The following is a 16,355-nucleotide window of genomic DNA, read 5'->3' on the forward strand; positions in this document are numbered from 1 at the left end:
TAATCAACTTTTTAAAATCACCCAACGTGGGTGCATTTCTGACGTGCAGAGGAAGTACATTCCATAGCTTAGGGGCTTTATATGAAAAGGCTCTTTCCCCCATGGTCTTTAGCTTACATGATGGCTGGTGAAGTGAAAGAGAGTTAGTAGAGCGAAGAGAGCGTGATGGAATATAAGGACTGATGAGATCACAAAGATACTCAGGTGCAGTCCCATGAAGTGCCTTGTATGTTAAAATAAGAATTTTAAAATCAATTCTCGCATTTACGGGAAGCCAGTGTAATTGTGAAAGAACCGGTGTAATGTGTTCACGAGGACAAGTACAAGTGAGCACACGAGCGGCAGAATTTTGTACATACTGAAGCTTGCTCAACGATTTAGCTGGAAGGCCAGAGAACAAGGCATTACAATAATCTAACCTAGTTGTTATGAAGGCACAGTGCGTACAGCACGACCGCGTACAGGCAGGGACGTCTCGTGCACACTCATAGTGTCGCACTGAAAGTTCTACTGAGCAGCCGGTATCGCAGTCAGTCATGAAACGCCAGCAACAGATGACTTTAATGATGTGAGTTGGTTGATTAAGTAAATTAGCTCAGGTCAGGGTAATCAAAATGTGTGTCTACTTTTTTTTTTTTTTTTTTTACAATCTATGGTCTACACCTGTTGATGAGCTAACATTAACATACACTGTTGCTAGGTAACTTCAGACCGTTAGTTAGCTATAACTAAACATTTAATGTTGCCTAGAACATTCTGTGTCCACTTTAAACAGCAGCGTTTTCATTTTAAAATTTCTTAAAGCATGTCTCGTTCTAGTGAACCAAGTATCTGAATTGTCTCCCCTTGTGAGTTAAGAGTATTGTCAAACCCCTAGTGTCCGTGAGCATAATAAAGCTCAACATTTTCCAAGTGTATGACACAGCTTTCATTCTTTGGGTCAAGCATATATGTGACCAATCACGGAAAGTAGGGACACAAGTCGGTTCTGGGGCATTTTGAGTTATTCACATATTCTGAAAGTGTAGTCTCCAAGCTTTCCAACGATGTGTAACACTTGGAAATCTGATAATATTTGGAGAAGTTGTGGTCATTTGAAGGTAGGCACTCAAAAAAGCTCAAAAAGCAGAAAATAGCCTCTGAAGATTTTGCAGTTCTCACTGCTGCAAGTGACGATGGGGCTCATTTACATCTCATTTAGATAAGCAATACACCCTGCATAGCAACGACAGACACAATGGGAAAAATCGGACCGCATACTATTAATAATAAAGGATAATGTGCATTGTAAATGTCAGTAATTTATCTTTTTTGACTTTTATAAAAATGATTTAGAGGCTGAAATACATGTGTTTTATCTTTTTATAAAAAATCTTTAATCTTTAAAATGTGGCCATCATTTTTAATATTATTTTAATGTTAATGCAAACAAAAAGTACATATTGATGCTAATTTTATTTGTTATTTGCTGGTTTTCTACATAAAACTTGGTGAATTGACTTTTTTAACAGGATTCTGTGATAACCGATGAGCTAGCTAATCAATAGGTAGATATGGGAAGGTCTAAACATGGACTTAACATGAGATAACGTGTACGTGTTCTTAGAATGAACACAAAACGACAAACGTTGATGTTTATGGAAACTCACCCCATAAGAAACAGAAAAGTATCCTTGCAGATCCGAAGTTTGCACTGTGCGTCTGTTTGCCTCTAAATGTTACGGATTTTCCCCATTTCTCTGTCTTTATCCCCATCAAATGTTACTATCGATATAGCCTCTGATATCTTACGGTCCAACTCGTCTGACGCCAGTCCAATAGATTCTTCCTCGTCGTCATCTTTGCTCAGTTGTAGATTAGGGATTTTATACAGTCTTATTATGCCGCTTTCATCGTCGCTCAGATCGTCTTCAATTCAATTCAATTCAAGTTTATTTGTATAGCGCTTTTTACAAAACAAATCGTTACAAAGCAACTTTACAGAAAATTATGTTTCTACAATATTTAGTAGTAGCTAGTAGTTTGTGCACATTTGACAGGATTTTAGAAAAACTAAAAAATAATAATAATACAAGACGTAGTCAGCTAGACGATGAACTATCAATATTATTAATTAAGTTATTATATGATTAAGTCACACATTTAGGAATAATTGTTAGTTCTGTTTGTTCATTCAGGGTTAGCATCATCTGAGGTCCTCTGAGGGTCAGCATCATCTCTTCTCAGGTGTTCTGGATCCAGACTGGAGCTTGTGTAAATCCTAGTTACCACGGGATGTGAATCCCGTGGCAAAACATAGAAACAAAATACAGACATCATTAGCATAGCTGCTGATCCAACAAAGTAAAATTAGTTTAACCCAAGCTAATGAATAAAAATGCACCTTTGATCAGATGCAACTACACTCACAATTAAAAAGATACATTATTCGAATGCTTGGCGAAAGAGATGTGTTTTTAATCTAGATTTAAACAAAGAGAGTGTGTCTGAACCCCGAACATTATCAGGAAGGCTATTCCAGAGTTTGGGAGCCAAATGTGAGAAGGCTCTACCTCCTTTAGTGGACTTTGCTATCCTAGGAACTACCAAAAGTCCAGCGTTTTGTGACCTTAGGGTGCGTGATGGGTTGTAACGTGGTAGAAGGCTAGTTAGGTACGCTGGAGCTAAACCATTTAGGGCCTTATAGGTAAGTAATGATAATTTGTAACTGATGCGGAACTTAATAGGTAGCCAGTGCAGAGACTGTAAAATTGGGGTAATATGATCATATTTTCTTGACCTCGTAAGGACTCTCGCTGCTGCATTTTGGACGACCTGTAGCTTGTTTATTGACGAAGCAGGACAACCACCTAGAAGTGCATTACAATAGTCCAGTCTAGAGGTCATGAATGCATGAACTAGCTTTTCTGCATCAGAAACAGATAACATGTTTCGTAGCTTGGCAATGTTTCTAAGATGGAAGAATGCAATTTTTGTAACATTGGAAATATGATTTTCAAAAGACAAATTGCTGTCTAATATAACACCCAGATTTCTGACTGTAGAGGAAGTTACAGTACATCCGTCTAGTTGCAGATTGTAATCTACAAGATTCTGTGTAGTGTTTTTTGGTCCAATAATTAATATCTCCGTCTTATCCGAATTTAATTGGAGAAAATTCTTTGTCATCCAATCTTTTACATTTTTAACACAATCTGTTAGCTTAGATAATTGGGAAGTTTCATCTGGTCTCATTGATATATATAGCTGAGTATCATCAGCATAACAGTGGAAGCTAATTCCGTATTTTCTAATAATATTACCAAGGGGCAACATGTATATTGAAAATAGAAGGGGACCTAGGACGGATCCTTGTGGCACTCCATATTTTACTGATGATAAATGAGATGACTCCCCATTTAAGTAAACAAAATGGTAGCGATCGGACAGGTAGGATCTAAACCATCTTAGAGCCTGCCCTTGAATACCTGTATAGTTTTGTAATCGATCTATGAGTATGTCATGATCTATGGTGTCGAACGCAGCACTAAGATCAAGTAAGACTAGAAATGAGATGCAGCCTTGGTCTGACGCAAGGAGCAGGTCATTTGTAATTTTTATAAGTGCAGTTTCTGTGCTATGGTGGGGCCTAAAACCTGACTGAAATTCTTCATACAGATCATTTTTATGCAGGAAGGTGCTCAATTGAGCAGACACAACTTTTTCTAAAATTTTAGACATAAATGGAAGATTTGAAATAGGCCTATAATTTGCCAGTACACTAGGATCTAGTTTTGGTTTCTTAATAAGAGGCTTGATAACCGCCAGCTTGAATGGTTTTGGGACGTGTCCTAAAGATAACGACGAGTTTATGATATTGAGAAGCGGTTCTTCGGCTACATGTAACAGCTCTTTCAGTAATTTAGTGGGTACAGGATCTAATAAACATGTTGTTGGTTTAGATACAGTGATAAGTTTATTTAGCTCCTCCTGTCGTATGGTTGTAAAGCACTGCAGTTTATGTTTGGGTGCGATGGATGAAACTGAAGTGTTAGATGCTGTAGAATCTACATTCGCTATTGTATTTCTAATGTTATCTATTTTATCAGTGAAGAAATTCATAAAGTCATTACTATTTAACGTTGGTGGAATATTTGAATCAGGTGGCATCTGGTAATTTGTTAACTTAGCCACTGTGTTAAATAAAAACCTTGGATTGTTTTGGTTATTTTCAATGAGTTTGTGTATATGCTCTGCCCTAGCAGTTTTTAGAGCCTGTCTATAGCTGGACATACTGTTTTTCCATGCAATTCTAAAAACTTCTAAGTTAGTTTTTCTCCATTTGCGTTCAAGACTACGAGTTACTTTCTTGAGAGAGTGAGTATTACTGTTATACCATGGTACAGTACGTTTTTCTCTAACTTTTTTCAATTTGATTGGGGCAACAGCTTCTAATGTATTAGAGAAAATAGTGCCCATGTTGTCAGTAATTTTGTCTAATTCATGTGTATTTTTGGGTACAAATAGCAGTTGAGATAGATCAGGCAGGTTATTTGCGAATCTGTCTTTGGTGGCTGGAACAATAGTTCTGCCCAGACGGTATCGCTGCGACATATAGTTAATATCAGTTATACGCAGCATGCACGATACGAGGAAATGGTCTGTAATATCATCACTTTGAGGTACAATATCTATAGCAGTAAGATCGATGCCATGCGATATAATTAAATCTAGTGTATGATTAAAACGATGAGTGGGCCCAGTGACATTTTGCTTGACTCCAAAGGAGTTTATTAGGTCAGTAAACGCAAGTCCTAATGTATCATTTGTATTATCAACGTGAATATTAAAATCTCCCATGATTAGCGCCTTATCAACTGTAACTAGAAGGTCTGAGAGGAAATCTGCAAATTCTTTTAGGAATTCTGTATACGGCCCTGGTGGTCTATACACAGTAGCCAGAGCAAGAGATACATTAGATTTCTTTTGCATGTCTGACAGAGTAACATTTAGCATTAGTATTTCAAAAGAGTTAAACCTGTATCCTGTTTTCTGGGTAACATTGAGAATATCACTATATATTGTTGCAACACCCCCGCCACGACCAGTCTGACGGGGCTCATGCTTATAACAGTAGTTTGGTGGAGTAGACTCATTTAGACCAAAATAATCATTTGGTTTTAGCCAGGTTTCAGTCAAGCAGAGTAAATCAAAACTATTATCTGTGATCATTTCATTTACAATAACTGCTTTTGGTGTGAGTGATCTAATATTTATGAGCCCAAACTTTAAAAATTGTTTTTGTTCATTTACTTTACATTTTTCTGGTTTAATTACGATAAGATTTTTTCTAGATCCTACATTATATTTATATTTATATTTTGACCTCACTATTCTGGGAACAGACACAGTCTTAATAGGTTTTACAGCACAAGTACTTTTATCATTTAAGCGGGTGGAACAAAACTCATCATAATGGTTATTTGAGAATTGACTTACTAGTCACATGGAGCGAAGTGTCCTGGAGATGTTGTCAGAGAGAAGCTCCGCTCCGACTCGACTGGGGTGTAATCCATCAGCGCGAAACAGTCTAGGACGCTCCCAGAAAAGATTCCAGTTATTAACAAATAGCAGTTTCTGTTCTTTACACCATGACAACAACCATTCATTTAAAGCAAAAAGTCTACTGAACCTTTCGTGTCCTCGTCGATACGTGGGCAGTGGTCCTGACACGACGATCGTCGCCGCGGGCGTCGTGCTGCGAACCGTCTCGATCAGGCTCCTGAAGTCCCTCTTCAGCGTCTCCGTCTGCCGCAGCGTGGTGTCGTTAACCCCGGCGTGAAGCACGACCGCTCTCGGGCTCTCGTCGTCCTTCAGGATCGTGGGTATCTGCGCAGAAACATCGAGAACACGAGCACCAGGCAAACAATGAGTGTGCACTTTACCTTCGGCTAACGTAGCACTTACGTGTCGGACGATGGAGTCTCCGATGATCACAGCGTCGCGTCCTGTCTCGCGGAGGGGAGCGAAGCGGTTCTGGATGGAGATCTCGAAGGCAGGAGGGGGAGATGTCGTCGCCCGGGACCCGGCTCGCATCCTCCGCTGTGGATGCACCCAGGGTCCGTGGTGTCCCGGCGTCGCAGTGAAGGACATCTGGGAAGATCGCGTCCTGGGTGCACCGGGCCTGCGCAGAGAAACACACGGAGTAGACGTGGTGGGACTGTTAACAGCACGCTGTATACTTACCCCGGACTTGTGAGCGTCAGCCCGGGATGATTCCAGCGCGGCTCTCCGCTCTCTCAGCTCGGCCTGCCTCCGTTCCAGGTCGCGAATCTGCTTCCCCACGGCCTCGAGCTCGAGCTGCACAGAGTGGAGACATTCATCCGCCATTAAAGCAAGTAACAGTGAGTACAGCAGTTGTAATGTGTGTGAATAGAGTATTAGCAATGTAAGCTCAGTTAGCAGCAACCACGCTTGCTGATGCTAACTGGCTAAAAGCTAATAGCGGACCCGGGAGATCAAAATAAATCTAGTGATAGCGAGTCGCTCTAATTGTTTTTGTTGTAGAATACAATAGAGGATATATTCACGCGTTATATAAACGGAAACGATGGTGTATAAAATAGATTTTTAAGTTAAAAATAGTCAATGAAAAGAATATAGTGACGGAGCTCAAACGCAGTTCAGCCGTCAACAACAAACAGGAAGTGACGTCTTCAGAATCAGTGAGCACTTGTTTATAAGCATCCGGCTTGTCTTCAAGTACTTCAAAACATTTTCGGTGTAACGGCCACGGTTCAGCTCGTCTGCGTTCATCTTCATTGAATTTTGATATCAGCTACAGCCGGCCAGAGCGCTGCATACTAAGTAGCCACGCTTCCCTCGGAGGGTGGGGGCAATAACAAAACAAACAAAAGCCGGCTTATCCAGTATGGAAATACAGACAGACAATGAAACGCCCCTACTGCGTTCTAGAATCTCCGACAAACTAGCTGATTTCAACCTCAAAATGTACGCTTTTAACCCTTTCGAGTCGATTAACGCATATATGCGTTTTGAGTCATTTTCTCCTGATAACCCCGAAAAGAACTTAAATTACACTCTCAGTTTTAATCGTACAGATAAGAGCAATACTTCAATCGAATCTGTAAAGGGTCTACTTTTTTGGGATACATACATAATAACAAAAAACCTTTGTGCACTTATAAAATAAAGATAACAAACAAGGTGCGCTGTCTGCAGCCTTTGTCTGCGCTGATCGTCTTGTACAAACACGTCATTAAAATGAACTGTAACTCCGTGAATACTCAACGAAGAGACATGAGAGAGATATCTATGGAAAGCCTGACATGTCTACTTTTAAACTTAACAAGTGCTGCCGAACACAAATATTCTGAGATAAAGTAATCCATATGAAAACAGATTCAAACAGAAGCGTGCGGCTTGAATACGCCCACACAGAAGAAAAAGCAGCCAGACTGTTCTTCAAGTTTTTATTTTATTTTACTGTTTGCTTCGCGATAAGAGGAATAAGACATAATTCACCCTCAAAAGATGTGATGTGGTTGAGGATTTGGATTTCCTCAGAAAAAAGAATGAAGCACTTTATTCAGCAGAGATCATAAACATGAGTAAGTCTCTTTTTATTTATTTGTACTAGTTTTCACATAACGTGTAAACATTTTACTAGTTAGACTTCAAAAAAATATGTTTGAAAGTAAGCTTTGATTGTTCCTAATAAACTGTTTAACTGCTCCCCCAAGTGGATATTAAATTATGTTGTGGGATAATTAAATATATTCTTAATAAACTACAAACATAAAATTATATACTTTTATTTTGTTCTCACATTCTTTCTTGTAACTCCTCCCTCACAGTGGCACAGTTGAATGAGAGGCTCATTATGCAGCTCATTATGCAAGCCTTTGTCTTCTCTGGTGTAAATCACAATGATATTCATGATAGTTGACGCCTACGCCCATATTACTTTTACCAACAAAAAGTGTCTTAGAAAATTTAAATCAATATATTGTTTTCTGTGAGTGAGTAAACAAGATGATTTTCACATCATTCAGAAAGAAAAATTCTAGGCTACAATCTCCAGTTCTCAACAGTCCCGGGAACCAATGTTATGTATGTGTTTTATGGCCTTATTCAAGTGATTTAACATTTTTTAAACCACTAGTGTTTTTCACTAACCATGCATAACATTTTATTTTCTCAAAATTACAATCATGTACATGCATGCATTTCACATATTATTATAGCCCAGTTTGTGCTGATTACAGTGATGTTAGACTTTACCCATTTAGATATTTATAAGAAACTGGAAAAAAGCACAAATATCAGGGCATGACAAAACTTCTCCAGGCCCCAAAAATACCCTTAGACTCCAGAGTCTATGGAGCAAGCAGTGAAGCGGCTTCATACATTTCAGGTAAGTACCTTGTGTTACCACTCATTTCCTGTAGGTACAAGATATGTACCAGGGAAGTACATGCACTGTAAAAGGAAGTTACATTAAAATGAAATAAAGTTAAATGATTTCATTACATGTATGTAATATGTGTGTGACAAATAAAGAAACTTGAAACAATTTGTGTGGAACAGATCAACATTTATGCACCTGTCAAATCTCATTCAGTGTTATCTCATTATTTTTCCTAATGTCTCCATTAGTTCGTTAACACACCTGATTCATCAGCTCTATGATGGAAACTGAGATTAAACTCAACTGGATGTGAATGTCTGTTCATGCTTTTCTTACTCACAATATATGAAAGTAAACCAGTTATAAATGAAGCTGGTTGAAGCCCTCTGCATAACTGTGACACAAATACACATGTATTGATTATTTACTCATGTGTAGTTTTTTTGTTCAAATTTGAATCATAAACATTTATCTATTGAAACTGCCATTCAATATGAAATATCATCAGAGGTCAAAAACACTGGTTTCAAGCATGTTTGTATACAGGGAAATTATCATTTCAGAAGAATAAATCAAAGTTTGTCAGGTAAAACGTTTCATGGATGAAGATCTGCTGATCAGTTAAAGCAGTCCGTGATGCTGCACACATGAACACAAACACATGAAATATCCCTCACACTGCCAGCAAACAGAGAGATTCGGTCTGTCTGCGGTGACTCTTGTAGCGATTCAAGAGGATTCATGTTTTCTGACACCTATAAAAAAAAAAAAAAACTCCACGAGAACGACCACAAAACACGCTGAGCATCTCAGAACAAAATCTCCAGATGCTCTCCTGAGAACCAGACTGAAAAACCTGATCAGCTGCCTGGACTTTTGATGTACCAGCAACAACCTGAACATTTTCTGAAACTTTACAACATCACCTTGAACCTCATTTACATCAACACAATCCTCATAGTTTTATTTTCTCATTTATTTTCAGTGTCCTTCTGCAGTGAGTTGAAGTTCCTTTTTACACGAATACTTGAAGTATTTGACAGGGTTCTCAAGTCTCACACTTTGGCCGTAAGACTCATTAACTTCAGGAGAGGATAAGGCCAAAACAAACAAAACAAGCTAGCTGGAATTAATGACCTGTAACTATACTAACAAAGAAAAAGAAAACAAATACAGGTTTATACCCTAGCTCCCTTCCTATCCCAAAACAGGAGAAAACCGGGTTAAACAGAAATGGCATCCACCTCCCTACAGCTTCCAAATCAAAAATAACAAAACACAAATAGTCAAACAAAGTAGCCGCTAAAAGAGATGTTGATAACAGCAGCTAAAAACTAACTAAAATAATGAAAAGTATGAACGAATTTCACAATAAAGAAAGAAAGAAAGAAAACTACTACAATACCCAAAGCAGAACACTAAGCAGCTCAACAACCACCAACGGAGACAACAGGCTGGGCAGAACACAGGCAACGCTCTGGAGAAAGCTCTTGGGGAACGTTCTCTCTTCTCTGGTAGCTGGAGCTCTGCTTTTATTCGGACTCTCTCTTGATTGGTAAGCAGGTACAGCTGGAAGCAAAAAACTACCTGCCAGGCAGTTGGAGGAGAAATCATGAAAAACACAGAAACACATTAAAATACAAATCAATGAACACTTCGTCTCCGGACGTAAAAAACCTGAAAGTCAGTTTATTTTATTTGTATCTTTACTCTATTGTATTTATTTGTGATGTTGCTTGTAGTTAGAATATTATTAATAATATGATAATATATATTTTTTTAAATTATAGTTTTTCCATAAACATAGCATATACAACTATACTGAAACCGTGACTCTAAAACCGTGAAACAAACTGAACTGTGAAAAAGTTGAACTGTTCCACCCTAATATTTAAATAATCATTTGGCATACAGAAGCTTTCATTCAAAGCGACTTACAATAGATAAAATATATTTAAAAAATATATATTACAAATGTATATAATGATAGATGTTTTAAAAGAGCATCTTAATGACAAACTAGCACACTGTTTTACATATGAAGATTTTGGTATTTTTTTAGTGCCAATATTGACCAGAAACTGATTTTCTATTTCTAGCCTACAATATATAGCCTAGTGTACAATGCTTATTTATTTTGAAGGTGACGAAGGAAGCAACAGTAGCACTAGTGCTGTTAGTGCTCCTGCTGTTGAACAAGAGAGGGTGGACAGTTCAGCTTTTGAGTCAGAGGAGGAACCTTCAGCTAAAGTTTAAGCTATAAGCAAAACTAAACATGCTGGCTATACTCTCAGAAAAATATGTGCTTTTATGATTTATTAGGTTATCAGTATAGGACTGTGATCATTGGGACATACAATTGATGGCTGCATAATTAATATAGACTATTGAAAGTTCTTATTTGATATTGCAGAGAAACTCAATGTGCAGAGTGAGAGAGAGGGGGATTCAGGGAAAGATGATGGAGACAGTGAATGCCTTGATACTTCTTGATCCTTAATTTGATTATTTTGCCTTTCCACAGTCTAAGGATTTTGATTTTTTTTTTTAAGTATTACCCAATTCAAACAACTGAAAGAGCCAAAGAGTTTATCAGTCTGGTGGACACATGAATTGTGTGGTGGTGACTGCAGCAACAGAGGAGGCCTGGGGTGGAGTCAAATTCCCGGCCTGATTTACTGTCCCAGTCCGCCACTGGCGGGGCTCCATTAGGGGTCCTCCCCAAACTGCATGTGATCTCACTCTAAGCTTTTGAAAAAACTTGAGAACCCCTGATTTCCAAAAAACACTTCCTTTCTGCATAAATACTGGTCACACAAACAGATGAGGAACACAACACAGTCCACTACAGAGAGAGAAACTAGTGTTAGTTTACTGAATGTGGAAAGGAAAATATAGAAAAGGGTAAAACTCAGAGAAGAAGAAACAACATGGATGATGTATAAGAATATGTGGACATCTTACGAGGTAAAGTCAGAACAGATATCACAGATTCAACGCCACAAGAATCCAGTCATATATATATGACTGTAAACATTTGAACCGCACCATAAATGTCTGGAAGTGTGAATGATAGCATGTATAGAGGTTCAATAATGGACTCAGAAGACCGAACAGAAAGGATTGTTGATATGTACGTCAGTGCAGAGGCTGTAAGAGACATGAAACATAAGAAAGAGACAGAAGACTTCAACACAGAAGATCCCCGAACACCTCGACACACAGAAGACTTCAACACAGAAGAACCCCGAACACCTCGACACACAGAAGACTTCAACACAGAAGAACCCCAAACACCTCGACACACAGAAGACTTCAACACAGAAGAACCCCGAACACCTCGACACACAGGTAACTGAGATTAAAGGACATTTTCTGATTATTCACTCTCTTCCAGGTCCTCCAGTATGATCTGACATGCTCCATTTGTTGATGTTGGTTAATGCTTTATTTTTTTCCTGAAAGTGACTGACCGTTTTGCTAGAGAAGACACTTATTTGTCAACCAGTGTCATGTGGATTACTTTAAAGCTTCCTAAATATGGATTTTTGACCTTTAGAAAAGGTTTATTTTGAGACCTGTTCACGTTTTCCTCCAAAACCAAAAATGTATCATCGGCTGAAAAAAGAAAATCATATACAGTGAAACTTGGATGAGTAAATAATCAGGAAACCATTTTTGAGTGAACTGTTCCTCTGCATTTACTTACAAAACACAAGAACAAAAACCACACTAATAAACGTCTGACAAGCATTAAAGTTACTCTACAGTTCACATGTTTCAGAAGATGTGAGTCATACAGTTGCAATCAAAATTACTCAACCCCCTAGAGACTGCAGTACTTTACAAATACAAGCTTTTCTGAAGATCCAGGATAAAATAAAAATTGTATCTATAACAGTTCACTGGCATATTAAAAGTGATATTGCCAATATATAATGTAATACTTTTGAGTTATGAGATTTTTTAATAATACTGCTATGTCATAATTATTCAACCCCTATTCAACATTGTTGTTTTTAAATCACTTATTTGCTGGTGGGGAATAAAACAGTCTCAAAACACAATTAAGCTTTTAGAAACTCTATTAAAACAGAATTAGCTTGAGCTGTTACTCATACAGTTAGCCCATGCATGTGTTGAAGTTGAGTAGCAAAAATGTCAACAGAGATCTCACAAAAGCTAAAGAGAATAAATATCGTAGTACTTTAGAAAGACTAAGGCTATGAAGATTTCCAAAACATTGAAAGTTCCTAGAGACACAGCTCTCAGCCTAATTCCTTAGCTTAAAGTGTGTTTTACCAGAAAACCTTTGAGGGTGTGGAAGAAAAAGCACAATATCATAAAATGTTTAATCCGAGCAACTGAGAAAAATCTGCAATGTTAAGCCAAAGACTTGCAAGATGACCCGATGAAAGGAGGAAAACCATTTCAATGCAGTGTGTAAGAAGAACACTAGACAAGTATGGACTTCATGTTGAGACATCTTGTAGAATACCACTCTTGATCAAGAAGAACAAAGGACAACTTGAACTTTATAAAATTAATTTGTGTAGACTTGTGGAGCTCATGAGGAATGTTTTATGGCGTGATGTGACCAAACTAGAACTTTCTGGACCCATGGATCAGTGGTATGTCTGCTGCAAAAAAGGCAAAGCTCATAAGCAGAAGAACACCATCGCCATCCTCAAACTGGGAGGTGGATCAATCCTGTTATGGGGTTTCTTTACTGTAGAAGGAAGTGAAAAGCATGACTGTATGAAGGACATCATGGATTCTTTGAAGTATCAGGCCATTTTGACAATAATTGTGATGCCTTTGGTACAAAGACTGAAGCTGATGATCAATGGACTTTGCTGCAGGACAATCATCCCAAAGTACACATCCAAATCTACTACTGCTTGGTTCAGGGATAAGTCACAGGATGTACTTGAGTGACCTGTTCAGTCTCCAGGCTTAATTCTCATTTTAAATATCTGGTTGAATTTGAAGAAATGTGGCAATGTGAAAACGTCTCGGTTACGTACGTAACCCTCATTCCCTGATGGAGGGAACGGAGACGTTATGTCGACCGACAAATGGGGTCTTACTTGGGAGGCCAATCGTCTCTGATTTTAAGAGAAAACGCCAATGAAATTGGCAAGTGGATTAACACACCTGAGCCACTCCCCGTGCCAGCGGGTATAAATAGGGCGACAGGTGCATCCACTCATTAGGTTTTACGCTGAGGAGCCGAGAACGTGTCCCGGCAACAGCGAATGGTTCAAGGTTGTGGCATGGGGACATAACGTCTCCGTTCCCTCCATCAGGGAACGAGGGTTACGTACGTAACCGAGACGTTCCCTATCTGTCGGTCACTACGAGTTATGTCGACCGACAAATGGGGTCCTATGGAAAACGCCATAACCTGAACCTCGTCACAACCCTGAGGCGCTGCAATTGTTGACAAGCCTTGGCGTGCCACAAAAGCTACGCTTAAGGTCGTAACCTTCCCAAAGCCCCAGCGCAAATTCACTGACCTTGGTACCGATGGGGCCAAAGGGTGAGTACATCGCTGCTGGAGAAGGCCATGCTGCTGTTCCGCCCACATAAAGTAAATGGAAGGGATTCCAACCTTCAGTGAAAGATTGCTTCAAATCTTCCCTATTTGTTCTTTCAGCTGGCAAGACAATGGGGAAGCGAGCCTTAGGAAAGGTCGCTACGGAGACCACATCCTACCCGTAGGGAGGTGACATGTGGATATACCGATATGGACTGAACCAGGGGGCAGTACTACATATGGAAAGGGTCTCTGAAGCAGGTCCTACCTAGGAGTAGGGATGGAACGGCTGCCAGGAGAGACTGACAGAGCGATCTGTCAAGGGAAGACACGGGTTTGCCAAGAGGGAAACCTTACCGTGGAAGAATACACATATGGGATTACCCGTAGGGAACCCAGCCATATGGACACCTAGCCCAGTACAGGGGCTGACCGGCTCCGGGCATGCTAACGCCAGTACTGGGCCTGGCGACAGACTGCTCCGCCAAGTCTGACGCCGAGGGTGCTGGAGGATGCTCGACCAGGGTACGCCAACCGGGGAACTCTACTGGGAGAAGAAGGCGCTCACATCCCCGTGTTAGGGGGAATGGCGCAGCAAGCTAGACACCCAGCCAGCCCTTCCCGCCAATTACCTGTTACCCAACACACGGGAGGAAACTGGCTCTACACGGAGGTTGTAAAACCTCGCAAAGGTGTTAGGTGTCGCCCAGCCCGCAGCTCGACAAATGTCTGCCAGAGAGGTGCCGTGCGCCAACGCATAGGAGGAGGCCACACTCCGTGTGGAGTGGGCCCTCACCCCCAGGGGGCACGGCTCGCCTTGGGAATGGTAAGCCAAGGCGATGGCGTCCACTATCCAGTGGGCCAACCTCTGCTTAGAGACAGCCTTCCCCTTCTGCTGACCTCCAAAGCAGACCAGGAGCTGCTCAGAGCTTCTGAAGCTCTGGGTGCGGTCCACGTATATGCGCAGCGCTCTTACGGGACACAGCAACGACAAGGCTGGATCTGCCTCCTCCAGGGGCAGCGCTTGCAGGTTCACCACCTGGTCTCGGAAGGGAGTGGTGGGAACCTTGGGCACGTGTCCAGGCCGGGGTCTCAGGACAACGTGAGAGTAGGCCGGCCCGAACACAAGGCACTCTTCACTTACCGAAAATGCTTGGAGGTCCCCGACCCTCTTGATGGAAGTGAGCGCGATCAGGAGCGCTGTCTTGAGAGACAGGAACTTTAGCTCGACTGAATCCAGCGGCTCAAAGGGACCCCTCTGAAGTCCTGCCAGGACAATAGAGAGGTCCCAGGAGGGAATCAGGGGTGTCCTAGGAGGATGTAACCTTCTGGCACCCCTCAGGAACCTAATGATCAGGTCATGCCTCCCCAGGGACCGGCCGTCCACTGCATCGTGATGGGCTGCAATGGCAGCCACATACACCTTCAGGGTGGAGGGTGACAGCCCACGCTCCAGCCTTTCTTGCAGGATAGAGAGCACGACTCTGACAGGGCATCTCCGGGGGTCTTCTCGGTGAGAAGAACACCAATTCGTGAACAGACTCCACTTCAGAGCATAGGCCTGCCTCGTAGAAGGGGCTCTAGCCTGAGTGATAGTGTCTATCACCGCTGGGGGCAGATCACTTAGGTCTGCCGCGTCCCATCTAGAAGCCACACATGGAGGTTCCAGAGATCCGGACGCGGGTGCCAAATGGTGCCAAGCCCCTGAGAGAGAAGGTCTCTCCTCAGGGGGATGCGCCAGGGAGGGGCTGTCACGAGGAGCATGAGTTCCGAAAACCAGGTCCGGGTGGGCCAGTAAGGCGCAACCAACAGGACCTGTTCCTCGTCCTCCCTGACCTTGCACAGTGTCTGTGCGAGCAGGCTCACTGGGGGAAACGCATACTTGCGTAAGGCCCGAGGCCAGCTGTGTGCCAGTGCATCTGTCCCCAGGGGGGCCTGGGACAGGGAATAGTACAGATGGCAATGGGAGGACTCGTGGGAAGCAAACAGATCTACCTGAGCTTCCCCGAATCGACTCCAGATCAGCTGGACCGTCTGGGGATGGAGTCGCCATTCCCCGGGGAAAGTGAGCTGTCATGAGAGCGCGTCGGCTGCACGATTGAGCTCCCCCGGGATGTGGACAGCGCGCAGCGACTTGAGCCACGTCTGACTCCAGAGGAGGAGATGGCGGGCGAGTTGAGACATGCGACGTGATCGTAGACCGCCCTGTCGGTTGATGTACAAAACAGCCGCAGTGTTGTCCGTGCGGACCAACACGTGCTTGTCCAGCACTAGCGGACGGAACCGTCGCAAAGCTAGATGCACTGCCAGCAACTCCAGGCAGTTGATGTGCCAAAGCAGTCGAGGTCCTGTCCAGGACCCTGAAGCTGCCTGCCCGTTGCATGTCGCGCCCCAGCCCGAGTTGGA

General features: G+C 41.7%; 2 protein-coding genes across 2 annotated transcripts in view; both read left to right on the forward strand.

The window, feature by feature from the left end:
- Nucleotides 1-16,355, forward strand: part of LOC113063326 (nesprin-2-like) — a 603,140-nt gene that overhangs the window by 279,965 nt on the left and 306,820 nt on the right. The window lies entirely within an intron of this gene.
- The window catches only part of LOC113063332 (CD209 antigen-like protein C), an 89,611-nt gene that overhangs the window by 66,861 nt on the left and 6,395 nt on the right, over nt 1-16,355 (forward strand). The window contains exon 2 of the mRNA XM_026233653.1: nt 11,594-11,761. Within this exon, the coding sequence (XP_026089438.1) occupies nt 11,594-11,761 (168 nt within the window). The remainder of the gene's footprint in view (nt 1-11,593; nt 11,762-16,355) is intronic.

This window comes from Carassius auratus, chromosome 45 (genome assembly GCF_003368295.1).
Source record: "Carassius auratus strain Wakin chromosome 45, ASM336829v1, whole genome shotgun sequence".
Classification (NCBI taxonomy): domain Eukaryota; kingdom Metazoa; phylum Chordata; class Actinopteri; order Cypriniformes; family Cyprinidae; genus Carassius; species Carassius auratus.